Source organism: Pseudopodoces humilis, chromosome 5, assembly GCF_049639895.1.
Source record: "Pseudopodoces humilis isolate 2021_Gansu_Grassland_sample_001 chromosome 5, ASM4963989v1, whole genome shotgun sequence".
In the NCBI taxonomy this organism is placed as follows: Eukaryota; Metazoa; Chordata; class Aves; order Passeriformes; family Paridae; genus Pseudopodoces; species Pseudopodoces humilis.
This window is the reverse complement of record NC_142204.1, coordinates 8,359,469-8,375,143: the sequence shown is the minus strand read 5'-3', so window position 1 is coordinate 8,375,143 and position 15,675 is coordinate 8,359,469. Positions and strand designations below refer to the sequence as shown.

At 41.7% G+C, this 15,675-nt stretch overlaps 1 protein-coding gene across 3 annotated transcripts in view; it reads right to left on the bottom strand.

Moving 5' to 3' along the window:
* Positions 1-15,675, bottom strand: part of ETV6 (ETS variant transcription factor 6) — a 123,611-nt gene that overhangs the window by 73,892 nt on the left and 34,044 nt on the right. The window contains exon 2 of one of the 3 annotated variants that reach the window (XM_014256016.2): positions 7,016-7,142. The exons of 1 other annotated variant lie outside the window; for it this stretch is intronic. In XM_014256016.2, the coding sequence (XP_014111491.1) occupies positions 7,016-7,142 (127 nt within the window). The remainder of the gene's footprint in view (positions 1-7,015; positions 7,143-15,675) is intronic. One more of the 3 variants, XM_014256017.2, reaches the window with a different exon arrangement.

Sequence of the window (15,675 nt, the reverse complement as noted above, 5' to 3'; positions counted from 1 at the left end):
AGCTCACAGCAAGTGAGCTCCCTTTACAAGTTTTTTCACACTTAACCTGGATGCTTCTGCCACAATCACCAGGCAGCAGTAAGGGGTTAAGAGATTTAGGGTTAAACTCACCAGCTGTTTGCAAAAGTGGCAAGTGAAGGGGCCCTGTGTCACCCCAGTGCAAACGTGGCTAGGTTCCTACAGGTGAAGAATGAAGACCATGCCAGAAAAATGCAAAGCAGGATCTTCATGACCCAAAGGCCACAGTTCTCCCAGTGGAATCAGTAATGGGGTTTCACTCTTCCCAGAGCAACACAGTCCATATAAAACATTATCATCTATATTGTGCCCAGCCATGGCACAAGAGTGACTCAGACTGGGCTTCCCACCCATCCAAGTTCCCTGTTTGGATGATTTCTTTGAGGCTGGCCTGAGATTCACTGTTAGAAACCCCTGGGATGCAGAGTGAAGCAGATGAGTTCAATTCAGGTGAGGACCAGAGGGGTGCCTGTGGAGCAGCCTACCTTACAAGTAGGCATGATCAGTGCTTCCCCAGCTCCGGATTTGCATCCTGTTTGCCCAACAACTCAACACAGCTCAGAGTCCTGAAGGAGCTTTGCTGGGGTTAACCAAAGTAATGGGCACTTAGGGAGACAGGATGGCTGGCTGGGATTTCCACACTCCAGTCAGCTTATCAGTAGATTATTAACAGCTATAAACTGAAAGATCAGGAGGCACTGCTGGATGGACCCTCTCTGCATAGCTCACAATGAAAATGTCCAAGAATAGCCTGTGGTAGAAGACAAAGATGTAACATCAAGATTAAATACTGCAATAAGCAGTGCCATTGCCATGCTTAATTTTTTTCTCTTTTTTTGTAGTGGGTTGATATTGGTTACATGTAAGGTGAAAAGCAGAATAGGAGAAAAGGCAAGGGCGGTAAGAGGGAAAAACAAGGCTTAATTAGCCATGTCAGAGAAGAGCCAAGAGAGGTCTAGCAGAAGCCAATCATTTGAGAAACAGGCCAGCCCAGGTCCCACAAAAATCAGTGGGAATTTAACCACTCATTTCAGCAGAACCAGGATTAGTCTCAGCCACTAATTTGACATTCTGGCCACCTCTCCCAGTCCCTTTGTCATATGAAGCTTTTATTTTATTTTCCCTGTATGTGCGTCAGTCAGTTTTGTTCCACGAAGATCCTTCCAAAGCAAATATTTTTATTGCTTGCTGCTCTAAATGTGGCTTAGGGTAAAGGGCTTTTTTTCCCATCTCACTGCATACTTTCAGTTCAATGCATTGAATATTCTAGTAACTAAACAACAATATGCTTAATGCTTCAAAGTGGCTTTCCAGCTGCTAGCCAAAATTGTAGAATAATTAACAGGTGCCAAAGGATTAATAAAAGGAGTAGCATAATTAATAGACACTATACAGAAAAGAAATGAATCCTTGGCAATCCTGAGTGTTGTTGTTTCTTCCTCTTTCTCTTAATTGTTTCCTGCATTCCTTTAATAAGAAAAAAAAATAAAACTAGTGCCCTAAAAACACAAATGATACATATAAGCAACAATGCATGATCAGAAGAAAGAAACTGGCAACAAACTGCCTTCAGATCTAATAAATGTCTTAGTTTAAAGAAACTGCCCAACAACCTGTCCTACCCTACTACTCATGTCCACACAGAACTTTATTGCAGTACGTGGTACAGCTAAGGTCACAAAGATGCCAAACCAATACAGAACCACTGGACTAGTTCCCACCAAACCAGAGTATTCAAACAGCCATGCAGAAAGACTTCTATGAAACACTCGCTAAAAACTTAAAGGCCTTTAATATAACCATTGCAGAAAATTAAACAAATTTCCTTTCTGAACTTAATGAGGGAAGTAGAACAGTCAGTAACAACAAAGGACACAAAAACACTGAAATAAAAAATGTGATCTCACTAGCTGTATGTGACCAGGTCTGTATTCTGTGAAGTTTATCCAAATCAGCTGTGACCTGGAACTTCTCACATACTGGAAAACCAAAGACCAGAACCCAAGCCTACACTGGAAACAAAAGGCACTCAAAAGATTTTACAAATAGGTCTTTAGCTTTCCCCACCACCACAATGCCCCAAAAGTGAGTGAATCAAGACAACACCGTAGTCTCAACGAAAAGGTTCTCCCCTAGGAGGTGATGCATGTACTGTGACATCTCGAGTGCATCACTGCACTCTGAACATCAGTGCAGACTGTTATGGGCTCAGAAAAAAAGGCAACAGCAAGAAAAATTAGTTGTTGCCAAGAATAATTGCTTTATGCACACAGAAAAGTATGAGAGAAAAGTATGTGTAGCGTGTCTTACTATGACAATGGGTTGCAGACATGTGAAGGATGCCAACATTAAGGAGAGAAAAGTAATTAGTTCAGAGGAAAAATGAACTAGTTTTCATTTTTTTATCAATAGAAAATTCTGAAATCTTTGCCCATGAGATTGCTCTTCCTATACAAACACACTCATGTTCTCAAGAGAAGATGCCTTTCAGAGATAAAAATCAAACTGTACAAATCAACATAAGTGTGCAAGGGGGAATGATGCTGCACAGGGTCAGAGCATGCAACAAGTCCTTTCTCAGCACTGAGATTTCTTCTGTCTCTCTTGCTGAAGTTTTATATTGAAGGAGACAAACCATGAAGCCTGTAGCACATATTTACAGCTCTGTAATTCAGAGCATATTAACAGACACAGGGAAGGGTTCTCATATCCTGTATCTTCTGTCCAGTTCCAATAACTTTTTACAAGTTCTTTTTATTAGCCATAGCATAAAATAAGTAGCTAATGACATTTTACCAGATGAGACAAAGAGATGGACTTTTATTAAAGTGGAATAAAAAAAATACAGACCCCCACCACAAAACTGCACTTTCTCTGTGGCAAAATAGTGTTTCCCCAGAGATAAGGGGTATGTAAATAGTTCCAGAGGACTTCCACCTACCTCTACATTTTTCATTATCATGATACCTGGGCAGTTTCTGTATTATTTTTCAAAACATTCAAGAATTTTTGCACTCATGGGCCTATTTCATTTTACTGTGGGGGAGCTAAAACAAGGTATCCAAGGTCCCAGAAGACACCAAGGGCAGTACCTTGTGTGCGAGCTGAACTTGCTTCTCTTCAATCCTCAGTATAATTGTCCGTTTTCCAAACACTCCTTCTATCTGATATTATAGTAGTCTAGTGGAGATCATACATGCTGCAAAGCTACCATGGCAGACATACCAGGGACAAAAGAACAACTGTTTCCTGACTACATCCTTGAAATGTAGGAAAGGATATTCCCCATATCCCAAATGATATTTTGTTGACAGTGCCCCCAATACTCTGTTCCTAGTGGATGTTAGGCAGACAAGTATGTTTGAAATTATGGGTCAAAAGTCCCTTACAGAGAAATGCAGCACCAGAGAAAGGTATGTTTTATGCAGAAATTATTCTTACTATCCCAGAGATTTAGACTGATCACACTGCATTTGTATACAATAGGCTGGAAAAAAAGCAGCTACTTAAAACACGAAAGGCTGTGTGAGAAGAAGAAAGTACCTTCACATCACCCCTAGAAAAAGGTGTTTGTCTATATAATTTTAGCTCTGTTGACCAAAGAGAAGGAAGCTTGTAGCAAAGAGAGGTCTGCATTCCACCCTTCCAAACTGCACTTTTTTTTTCCCAGCCTCTGGATAAAATCAGCTCAGCCTCCCTGAGGCTCATTTGCTCACTAAGCAGTGAGAAATAATTATCACACCAAAGGAAATTTCTCTACTTATTGTTCTGACACTGTTGGTGTTTTCAGAGTGCTCTAGAATTTAAGAAACAGTGAAATTTCTTATCAGAAGGCATAAAATTGCCTGAATCCAGAGAATGCTCTACGTGTTCAATTTGTCTCTAGATCTCTCCTTGGGTCAACTGTTCTTTTCAGCAGCACCTACAGCACAGGTACATGGAAGATGTGTGAGTTGGGACTGAACCCTGCCTTGACTTTGTGTAATGCCATCAGAATGTCATAGAAACAGAAGGAGTGCAGGCCTGACAACCTATCAGCTCGGTGTGTGTAAATGGAGGAATTTACCACATCTCCCTGTTGTACTGGAATGAGTGAGGGCTGAAAGAAGTTATTACACTGCACATAAACAACAAAAACAAGTGTAGAGATGGAAACAAACAAAATCTCAGACCTAGAAAATCCTCGGACTTGGCAAATCTAAACCAAACCTTCACACACAGCTGAACTAGAAATTAGTTCTTTTACCTGACTTCTGAGGCAGTTTGGATTTAAGATCAAAGCTGTACCTCAGACACATGTCTAAAAATAAACAAATAAACAAAAAATAAGTGAGAGGAGTCCATGCAGGAACTGAAAAACCCTGTATTATTACCTCTTAAAACCTCATCACATGAAATCCAAAAGGAACCGAGTTATTTCTATACATGGTATTAGCAAGACTACTGGAGTATCATCTTCATTTCTGTTGTCTTCAGTTTAAGAAGGATGTCTGAAGTGGGAGACAGTTCACAGTGGTGATATAAACAGAATTTGAAATCTGAAAGCTTAACAGGAAGACTGACAGCCTTAGGAACCTCTCTTCCTATCCAGGTTAGTCAAGAAAAGGTTAAGAAGTGACAATTTAAAAACACCCATATCAGGAGGAGTCTTTCGACAATATTTAGCAGGAAAGGCGATAATGAGATCTAATAGTTGGAAACTGAAGCTTGACTAATTCAAACTATAAATAGGGCACTTAAAAAAAAAGCAAATAAGGAGATAATTAAGCATTAAAAGAACATCTAGAGACCTTATATCCTCCTCATCACTTAAGTTTTTTACATGAAGAGCAGAAATCTTTCTGCACATGTCATAGCTCAGTTACTGGACCTAAACACAGTAATTACTGCATGAAGTTTTGTAACAAAAGTTATAGCAGAGATAATTTTAGAAATTCAGAATGGCTGCTGCTGGCCTAGCTATGAAGCTATGTACCTGAAGAGTGGTTTAAACAGTGTTTGGGTCGTATGTTGGTTGACAAGTGTTTTATGTCAATACTGACTGCATACTGAGCTACAAAATACTACACTCCCATTGACTACAATTAGTAAGGCTATGTAAATGTGTTCCATGTTGTTTATGACCTCAGACAATAACTTTATGGAAGGCTATTTCACAGATATTTCATTATTAATCATCTGTGCTTTTACACTGCAACAAGTCAGACTGGTGTAGAAATACTAAAGGGAAAGAAGCCTTGCAAGTTTAAAAATATGCCAACCAAAAGAACAGAAAACCAAAACAAGAGTCAAGGTGAAAGGCTGGATCACATTCTAAAAATACTGTGAAAGAAGTCTTCACTGAGAAGAAGCTTTATAAATTCAACACTATCCAGCATGCTGGCTACCTGATGGGAAGGAAGCAGGTACAGTATGTACCACCACTTTCAGTATCAAGAGTCTGCCTCCCTGCCTTATTTATCTGCCAGACACAGTGGGGAGGGCAACAAATAACTGGAAACCCAGCTGTGATCCTGGCTGTGGAGTGGACAGACAGGCTCCCACAGCAGAAGCAAACTACCAGCTACTGCAATGAGGAAAAACCCAAAAAGATCTGGGGATAAACAGCACCAGTAGGGAGAAGAACTGCTGGAGGAAAACTGCTTCTGTGTTGGGGTATCTTGTGCCTACTTTGGGCAAAGCATAGAAATGCCCTCTAAGTGTGGCAGCCAAGTCCTCCCAGGGCCAGGGGAACAGCTGAGCAGCTTCACACGCGTGCAAGCCAGGCCTGGGAACTCATGGATGCTCAGGCAGGGACCAGGCATGGTCAGAAACATTACAGCAGCAGCTCCCATTCTCACCAGGAAGCACAGAAAACTGAGCCACACAGGACATGTGAGATGTGAACATGGGAGTGAGTGACTGTGGGGCAGAGTAACTCAATGGCCAGCAAGAGAGTGAGCACAGGACTACAGAAATTCTTTAAACACAGTTTGCATTCAGAAAGGAATGTATGTGGAAGACAGCTGAGGATGAGAGTGTCTTGTGATAAACACGGACTTACCCCTCTTCCCCCCCAAAAATCCCAAACTCATTTGTCAGAGGGCAAAGAACAGTTTTGTTTGCTCCTGGCCCTCTTGTTCATTGTTGCTTAAGCACCCCACCTGACTAAAGTTTACTTAAAACATCTTTATTTCCATCAGTACTGCTTCCCCTCCAGAAAGGAAAATTCCACTCTTCTTGTCTCCATCCTAATTCACCTCTCACTGGCCAGCAGACCTTGGCCTTTCCTATCTGTCAAACACTGAATCATCTCAGCAAGGAAGTACCTGGCTCTCACCTTGCCCTCAGCGCCAGTTGTTGTTCCAATGTCAGTGATATCCAAGATCCTTGGCAGCATCCTTTTGTGCTCAGCTAAGCTCACTCCTCCTCCTTCCCACTGCCTAAAGCAGTACTCATGCTCTACACTAGAGAGCCTGGGCATCACAAGTATTTGAGACCCCCTCAGAACTTGAAAATAGCCACAGCACAAATGTGTTCCACTTGCCACAGCTGGCGAAACTCTGATCTTTGTGTTGCAGAACGTAACTAAGCAATTCCAATGAAGTGGAAGGAAACACAGCACTTCCCATCAAAATAAATCCTCCATATTTGTGCCTGTCATGAGGGGCCAAATGCTTGACAAGGGGTGCAGGAGATGGGAAGGGACATTCAGCATACTGTATTTAAGCATAATTTTCTTCAGTTAAAAACAACAGCTAGGAAAACCAAACCAGCAAGAGCTTATTAAAAATTTAAAAAGAAAATTAAAAAACAAACATAAACCCGAAACAAAACAAACAAAAAAAAAAGCCAAAAAACCAAAAACCAAAAAAAAACCAAACAAAAAACCACCCCAAAAATAATGTATAAAGCCAGGGACTTCCCTGCTCCCTTCCATAAAGCCAGAAATAACTCCTCACCCTGCCCCACCCCCTCCTCAGTCCAAGAACTTAAGCAGCCTCGTGCTGACACTCACGCAGGTGTGCTGGCAGTCTGATGGTGTCTTCCTCCATCCTGATTGCTTGAGGCATTGGGACATGTAGTGGTGACGAAGTGTAATTTGGTACCGGGCTTGCTGGAGGTGTGTACGAAATTCTTTCCTGCTGTTAAAAGAAAGTGGGGGGGGGGGGTGGAGGGGAGGGAGAGAAAGAGAGAGGACAACGTGAACTTTGGAACAGAGGTATGAAACCATGGCAGAGGAGGTGGATGTGGGTGGAAGGAAGGAAATGTATGCCTGGTGATGTGAGCAGCAGTAGTGATGCACCAGCTGCCCAGGGAGCCCCAGAGCCCACAAACAACACTGGTGGCCAGCGCTGCCCAGCACTGCAGTGGAGCCAAGCACCTTTTAGGATTTATGCTTTCAGCATTAGTTTTCAAAAGAGCCATGAAGTTTCCAACAGTCCTCTCAGAAATTTGCCATGGGAGGAAAGGGGAAGTGACATGCAAGTGGAGAGACTCCAAGGGTTTTATGTCAGAGAAAATCTGACAGCAACTCCTTGATACATGCATAAGCACCACTGAAGTGCCAAAACCACTTAATCTTACACTAACAAATCAGTCATGATCTGAACAAGCTAAGTGTTTAGCACTATACTCCTTCCTACCTTTTTAAAGACATTAATCAATAACTTTTGTCATTACTGCAGAAAAACACATCACTAAAGACTACTCTATTTACCATCAAGTAACATAGTACTCTTGTTTTTGCTAAATGAGCTACTATTACCTTCTTTGAAGCAGTTTAACTTGCAACCAAATACAGTCAAATAGAGTTAAAGGGCAACTTGTGAATGTTGTATTAGTTTCAGAATTGTCACAGTTAGGTTTTTATTTATAAAAATGCCTGATGAGAAATCTAAGACTGAAACTTCATGTTATCTGATGGGAAAATTCTTCCATATTCTAAGCCTCCCATCATGTACTGCAATCATAATACAAAATATACCCTTTGTAAGTAAACATAGCCACAATTTTACAGGGATCCAGTATCATATGCTTCCTGGAAGGCAATGCATGTTATTCTCCAGAACCATGCTACTGACATGCAATGATGCCAATGCAAACAGTATGGATTTACATCCCAGCACATACAGAAGCAGAAGGAGCTACTGTAATTTCTGAGCATTTGCAGGACAGTGCGAGTGCAGCCTCTCACCCTGACCTTGATCTCCAGCAAATGGAAAAGACAAATTTAGTGCTGGACCAAGAGAAGGTAATTGCTTCTAGGACAAACCATAGCATTATCATAGCCATGAGACAGGAAAATAGACTGAGGCTGATAGAGGCACCTGCAGAGTGTAATGCAAGCACCAAAGGGAAGGGGAGGTTTGCAAAAAACTCTGCAGGCAGATTAGGTGACATCCAAAAATAAAGGGAACACCTAAAAAGTCTTGCAGCCACCACTTCAAAGCAAGCCCAGTTCATTCTTTTGCAAGGTGCTGTTTGCTGCTCAGGAGTTCAGGCAGAAGCAGAAGTTTAGCCTCAACATCAGGAGTCCCACCACAACACCCTATAACCACATGGCAGAAAAGACTAACAGGATGTAGAGAACAAACTATTATATGTTTAGACATTGAGAAGACAGCACTTTATTTCTGCAAGTATGGCCTCTGTGGCTGTCAGCTCAGTACTTTTTAAAGAGAAATTGTTCAATCTTATGTTCCTGCCTCCCACAAACTCAGTTTCTTTCTGCTCATTACTGTCCAGGCAACAGCAACCCATTAGCTGGCATGAATTCAGTTTTTCGCAGTTACCAAATGAGGATGTTCACTGTGATGCAATGAAGGACACACCTGTGGAGCTACAAGGCATTATCTGGTTTTCAACTTCCCCAGCTCAAACCAGCTGATTCTGGGCTTCCCATTCCAGAGGTGTGGCTCTCCGTGCTCATCTGCACCTCTCACCCTGGTGCACAGCACCCCTGGAGGGGAGGGACACCAGGCACTTCCCAGCATTTCTCTGCTGCGATTCACAGCGCAGCTAATCAAACCACACTTCAGCTGCTCGCTTTGTCCATGGAGATACTTATAAAAAGAGGAACACTTCTGAAACATAGCCGCACAGATGCCTGTCTCTGTTAATGGGCACTAGAGGATAGGGGGGAGATGTGAAGTCCTTTTCCTCCCTCCTGAAGAATGCAGGATACAGTCCAAGCTCAGGTCACATTTCATGCCCACTGAATCACCATTGCAAAGACAAAGTGGCATCAAAGGGTCTCCTCACTGCCCAAGAGCAAATGGAAAATGAAATCAAATCCAGAACCTGTCCATTTCTCTCAGGATCCAGGAGGTGCTGTATCAAACCATGGCATTATGCTTCCACTATGTGCTGCCTTTACTGATCAATCTCCTAAAGGCATACCATAACTCGATTTATACCATGACAGTTTCATTGAGGTTTACTGTTTTAAACAAATGCATTTGATTCATTGTTTCATAGTATTCATAAGGACAGGACAGCCAAACCAAACAAGATATGGAACTGCAGTTACTTTTCCCACACATCTTGGATGTCTACAGTACTGTGTGAATTACTATTTGCAGAAGGCATTTTACAAGGCACGAAGGGGAGTTAGTTATCCAATTCCTATTAGTGCCTTTGAAATGCCCTCTCTTGCTAATCCTGCATTTTTCTGTCAGCACCTTTAGCCTAAATATCAAAGCAATTTACAGACATTAGGTAAGTCTTTTTCTTTTTATTAGACACACAGACAACCTGAGTTACAGCAAGAGCACAGCTCAAATGAGCTAAGCAATTTCAGAGTTAAGGTGTCTTGAAAAAGGACAGCATGTGCCTCTCAAGGGTAATATATTTAACAGTTGCATGCTGAAAGAGCTGCCCTTTAACTGCTCTGGACAGATTTCCAAAAGGCATGGAATGGTAATGGCACAGAGAGGATAAGACACTGGGCTTGTGTAAAAAGTTAGCTTAATCCCTGTTTTCAGCATGGGGCAGTAATGTGGCTGGCAGCAGAACTGCAAACACCAGTCTAGTTCTACAACCTACCCCTGCTCTGTGCTCAACCACACACAGTGCCCAGCCTGCAGAGCCAATGCACAAGGTCACATGTGCTTATCCAGGCTTTCTGAGGCTTTTTAGAGTCACATTTCCAGGAGGCACCTATTGTGCTCACACCACTGAGAACAGATTGCCTTAATCTTCACAACTCCAGAACTGACCAGTGCTTCTCTCTGTGGAATCCAAACAAAAACATGGTTGGTGTCTCATGCTTCTAAGGTTAATGCAACCAGATACTCTGCTACTAGCAATTTTTCTGAAAGCGCTTCCTAACTAGTCAAGTTTAATATTTCCCTTTGTATTAAGGCCAAGAATGGTAGGCTTGTCCAAGCTTGGCCACAGCTTGGGAGGAAGGATAGGTAGCGCTGGTAGAACCTGCATAAACCTTGCATGTTCTTGAGCAAACAGCCTTGCTGCAGCTTAATCTACTGGTAAAAGAAACTAAATCAATACACATTTGATGTGGTCCTGTGAGATTTTTGGTGATGAGTGCTAAGGAAGAGCTTGGTACTACCACATTCCATATTCACCACCTGCCAGGGGACTCCATAAACATCTAAACCTACAAGTGACCAAATGCTCAGCCCCAAACAATTACCAGCCAAGAAATTTCAAAATAGCAACTCCTGAGCATTTTGCCAGTAGCCACAAAGAGGTGACTAAAACAGATGGCATATTGCTTGCTGTCATCATTTTTGATCAGTTTCTTCAGCTCACAGGGAGTCAAGAAAGCTTCACCATGAAATTTCATGTTGCTTACAGTAATTGAAGAGCTATATGAAGTCAATTTTTGTGGAAGGCGCTCCCTGAGGTTTTCTCTGGTGGCTGGTACTCCAAGAGCGCCACCAAGCCAACCAGCCAGGCCTACTGAGAGTAGAACATGCTTGTACCTGCCCAATTGAGTAGAGACAGGCTGAAACACATGGCTAAAAATCAAGAGAATCTATGGGTTCTTTCTCTTTTTTAAATATTCAGCTGCTGAGATCAAACCATCTTGTCTAAATCATAAGTTATGCTGACCATGACTATGTAGTAGGTGTGTATCAAACAGCTGACTAGAATCCCAAAACCATCAAAGCACACACTGATCTCAGTTTGAAGAATTGGGGTATATCCTTTACTGAAAAAATCAACCTTAACAGAATTTTCTGTCAGGAATACAAATAGTTCATATTGCTAAAATAAAAATATTAATAAAAAAATTAAAGTATCAAAATTAAATTTAAAAGAAGTCTAACAGTTGAGGATGAGGGAGGCTGCAAATAAAAATAGCTTCAGGCTTTTTATATAATTGCCCCCTTCTGAACTCCAACAGCCTTGCAATCTGATAGTCTTTTTGTCCCTTTACTAAGTTCACTCAGATGACAGGCACAAAGAATATACATGTTTTTGTAGAAATGAAAATAAAACACATAAGGAAGTCTGCTAAGCAAGCTCTTATGTTGTCCCAATGACATGGTTATTTCAGTAGCTGGATAGGTGGTATAGTGAAACTACCTTTTTTAATAGATAAAGCAAAGAAATTCAATAATTTTTCAGGAAATCAAAACAGCCAATGTGATCTGCAAATACCTTATGCTTCTATACTGCACATAATGATACCACATAGGGAGAAAGGAACAGAGAGTGAAAGCTGACACCCATCTGCCTTCCAGGATGCTCATGTATCTGTGCCATGAAATGGAAAGTCAGGCTAAGGGACCAGGAGCCAGGGGTAACCTGTGAGGGTCTGACTTTCCCTACTGTGGATTGTCATAGGAGTAGGTAGCTCAAGTATAGCAGAAGGGGAAAAAGCACCTTAGAGACAAGGGTGGCTGGAGGGAAATGATGTGGTTGCAGGAAAAATTCAGAAGGCCCTGAACATCTGGGCACCCAGCAGGGCAATGACAGCAAACCAGCCAGAGCAGCACAGGGGAAAACAGCAATTCAAGTAAGTTAATCCTTAGAGAAGCAAGTGAGGAGAAGAGGAAAGGGAAGGCAGACAGATGCACTCTTCAACCAATGGTTTGTATGCAATACCACAGCTGCATATGAAAGTCTAGAAGACAGCTATGAGATGAGTTACATGGTCTAATATAGGGAGCAAGAAGGAAATCAGAGCCCCTAATGGAGTGTATAGCACATTTGGGGACTTTGATCAATGTTACAGTTTGCATACTCCAACTTCTGCCAGGGACAAAGGCTCAGGCTCAAAAAAAAAGCCAACAAAGGCTCTGCAGTAACAGGGTATGAATTCAACTCTCCATTTCCTTCCTTTCCCCCAGCTGCTGTTGTCTCCGTAATTTCCATGGCAGACATCTCCTAATTTTTGATCCCATTAATATAGCAATTCACGTCAAATCTATAGCAGCATAATCAGCACACTATCAGTAATTACAGAAATTAAAACAAACACAGCTCTCCGGAATGGACCTTATGCAAAGCAGCAATGGGAAAAGATTAACATCTCCTTTCTTGGGCAGAGAGCAGAGATTTTGTCATTAACCTTAACAATTTTGTGAAGTTCAGTCCCTCCCTGACTCCTCCCTCCAGCCTGTCCTCCCTGCTCAGGGGCAGGTGATGGCTCTCATGTCTCAGTCCTTACTCAAGCAAATAAATAAACATAGTGGTGTAATGGGAAGGGGAAAGGAGACACTGGGGAAGTTCATGCTTCTCCCATAGTGATTACAGCCACTGTCCTAATTAAATTACAACTGTACAGCAGCAATACCAATGCACTCAAGTGCTATGAAAAGGCAGCTTGAGGAGGTCAATGCTATCATTGGAAATGCCTTGATACAGTTGCATTATTGTATAAGCACTCCAAAATATTTCAAATTAGCAAGTATCAAAGGAGCAAAAATCTAGTTGAGCCACATGCTCAAAAACTATTTCTTCACTGCTAATATGGGGGAATAGAGAATAGAACAGGCTATGTGAAGACAGTATCAGGTAAAACTAGAAGATAAAGCTAAGGCAAAAATCCCAGTACAGTTCATCAAAGGATCGGTCATTTATAACAAAGAGTTTTATCTGTAGTTATCCCAGCTAGGCAGCAGAAAATACATGAGAGGCAGGTTCTGGTTCAGAATTTGGAAGTGGAATCATCATACTCCACACAGGAGTAAAGCCTTATCTATCCACCCACCCTTCTGCAGCAAGGCTCCAAGAAGAAGCAGTAAAGCTGGGACTTGGCCCCCCAACATATTATTTCAAGGCAGAAGTCAACCATGGATTCAGTTGCCTGACATTAAGAAACTATATGCCCCCAGTCCTTTTCAACATGCAACTCCAAAATCTGCATCCTGGGGTTGTCACTGCAATATTCCTCTGAAGAACTTGCTACTGACCGTTGTTTAAGGAGGGCATGGAAAAAGCTGGGCCACTACTGTGAATCACAGGGTCCTTTTGGCATCTATACCATGATGTTTTGGTACACTCACTGCACACAAAGCACCACAGAAGGCTCAAGAGAGACTGTTAATTGTACAGCTAGGGGAAAAAAAAAAAATCCCACGAGGCTTTGAGTACTGTGGCCAGTGAGTAAGCAGCACACAAGCAAGGAAGGCAACAGCAAAGAATTTTCCAGGCTTAGCTGCACATCAGAGATATTTCACTGCACTTTTTGTGTTCTCTTTTCTAAAACAGGCGGGGCTGAGGAGCCTCATCTCTGTAACATACGGTGGTTGTACAACTCTGCCTTTATGCGTGGGAATCAACACCCTGAACACCCTAACTGCAGTCATGTGCTGATTTCAGGGCAAGATTCCTGGAGGCCATGAAACTGAGATGGGAAGACTAAGGGGAAACATGGTGTACAGGGAGCTGCCCTCTCATGTGTTATGGGAAAGCTCCTCTTCTTCACCTCAGGGCTGGCATGGCACAAGTATTTTTACTTGGTTGCATTACTGAGCTGTCAAAGTCGCAATGTTACTATGCATTTAAACACATATCCAAGGACAATCATAATTTCTGACATTCCTACCATGGATGTGCATTGCCATCTGAACATTTCTACTGAAGCTACAGTTATTATGAACAGAGTCCTTCACAAAAGAGGATATCAAATATTTACACAGCGCAAATCACAGGTCAGAAATGTCACACAGATGAGGTCAACTGATTCACTGTCCTGGGATATCTAATTGTCCATCAATTAAGTAGTGGAAAAAGCATAGGAGAGCAATTCACATCAAAGTCATAGCTTCTTTTAATCCTCAGTCACTAATGGAAACAGAATTCCTGTGGAGCTGCAACATCCTGAAATATACATTTTAAAAATACCGTTTACAAATATAAGAAATTACCCTTCTTGGTCCCATTGCTCACCTGAATCCTGCTCCCACCTGTACCGGCAAAATTTATTTATTTTTAAACAGTGTTTCTGGTACAGATTTACACTGGTGGAAGTAAAATCCATATATGGGTCTTAGGCTTTCTCTTCTCCAGTAACTTAAAACTTACTGTCTCTCCTTATCTGTTATCTCCTTACTATTGGCATACACAGCATCCCTGCATTTCCACCACAGCATTTCTCCACAATTCAGATTTCTGGCAGGCTATCCATGAAAAAGGACATGCCAAATGCCCAGATAAATGTGAGTGCCATGCTGAGGTCTAATGCTACACCTTACAGTTTGTTGCTCCTAAAGATTCATGTAGTGCCACAGCAACCCAGCACACACAGCATGGCAGGGAAGCGTGCCACATCCCCTTGCTCTAAAGCACCTCTAAGTAAAAACAATTTTCCAGAGAGAATCTAGGCCAGTCAGGGAATAGGACAACTATAACAAGGGCTGCTGGTGAGAAAATGGGCAGATCTACTTGAGTAAAACTAAACAGAATCCTCAATGAGAAAAGACAGCCAAATAAAATACCCATTCTCAAAGACTGTCTTAATAAGCTAGTCCAGAAACAAGAGATCATGGATGTTTGCCACTACAAAATATCACAAAGATTCAGATTATTCATCTCCCAACACATAAAATGCAGAGGGAGTTCCTAGAAAGGGCCATACTTGCACTGACCTTGACTACTGTACAGAAACTGAATATGGAAAAAACATCAAATTACAATCTTCCTCTACCCTTATTCTTTCACCTACTTACTTCAATGTGAACAGCATTAAGATCAGTGTGACTAGAAAAGGAAATTCTAGCTGACAAAGGAGAGTATATAAAAAACAGCTGGTAGGATTTCACTTAGAATATTGCATCCTGCACATTTGCAGGCAGTTCATTCTACATCATACACACACATACACACCCCTAAGTATGCAAGACAGGCAAATTTTACAATAGTCAAATTATCTAGCCTGTAAGGAAGGAATAAAGAAACTACTGAGATGGACAGAAGAAAGGACAGATACACCCCAGCATTCAAAAGGAAATAAAAACAGAGTGAAGAGAAGATAATCTGGAAGGCATATTGCGGAAGGATAAGCTAGTAAGAAGCTGTGTTTAAAACAAAGATGCATTGGGAGACCACTGAAGAAAGCCAAGTTACATAAAAAGAAACAAAATCTGCAGGAGGTCAGCCTGTACAAAAATTGGTTTCTTAAATTATTTTTTTTAAACAAGCTATTTAGCAGCTTTTATAAGGTCTCTTCAGTCAGCAGTCTAATGGTACGAGAATGCAAAT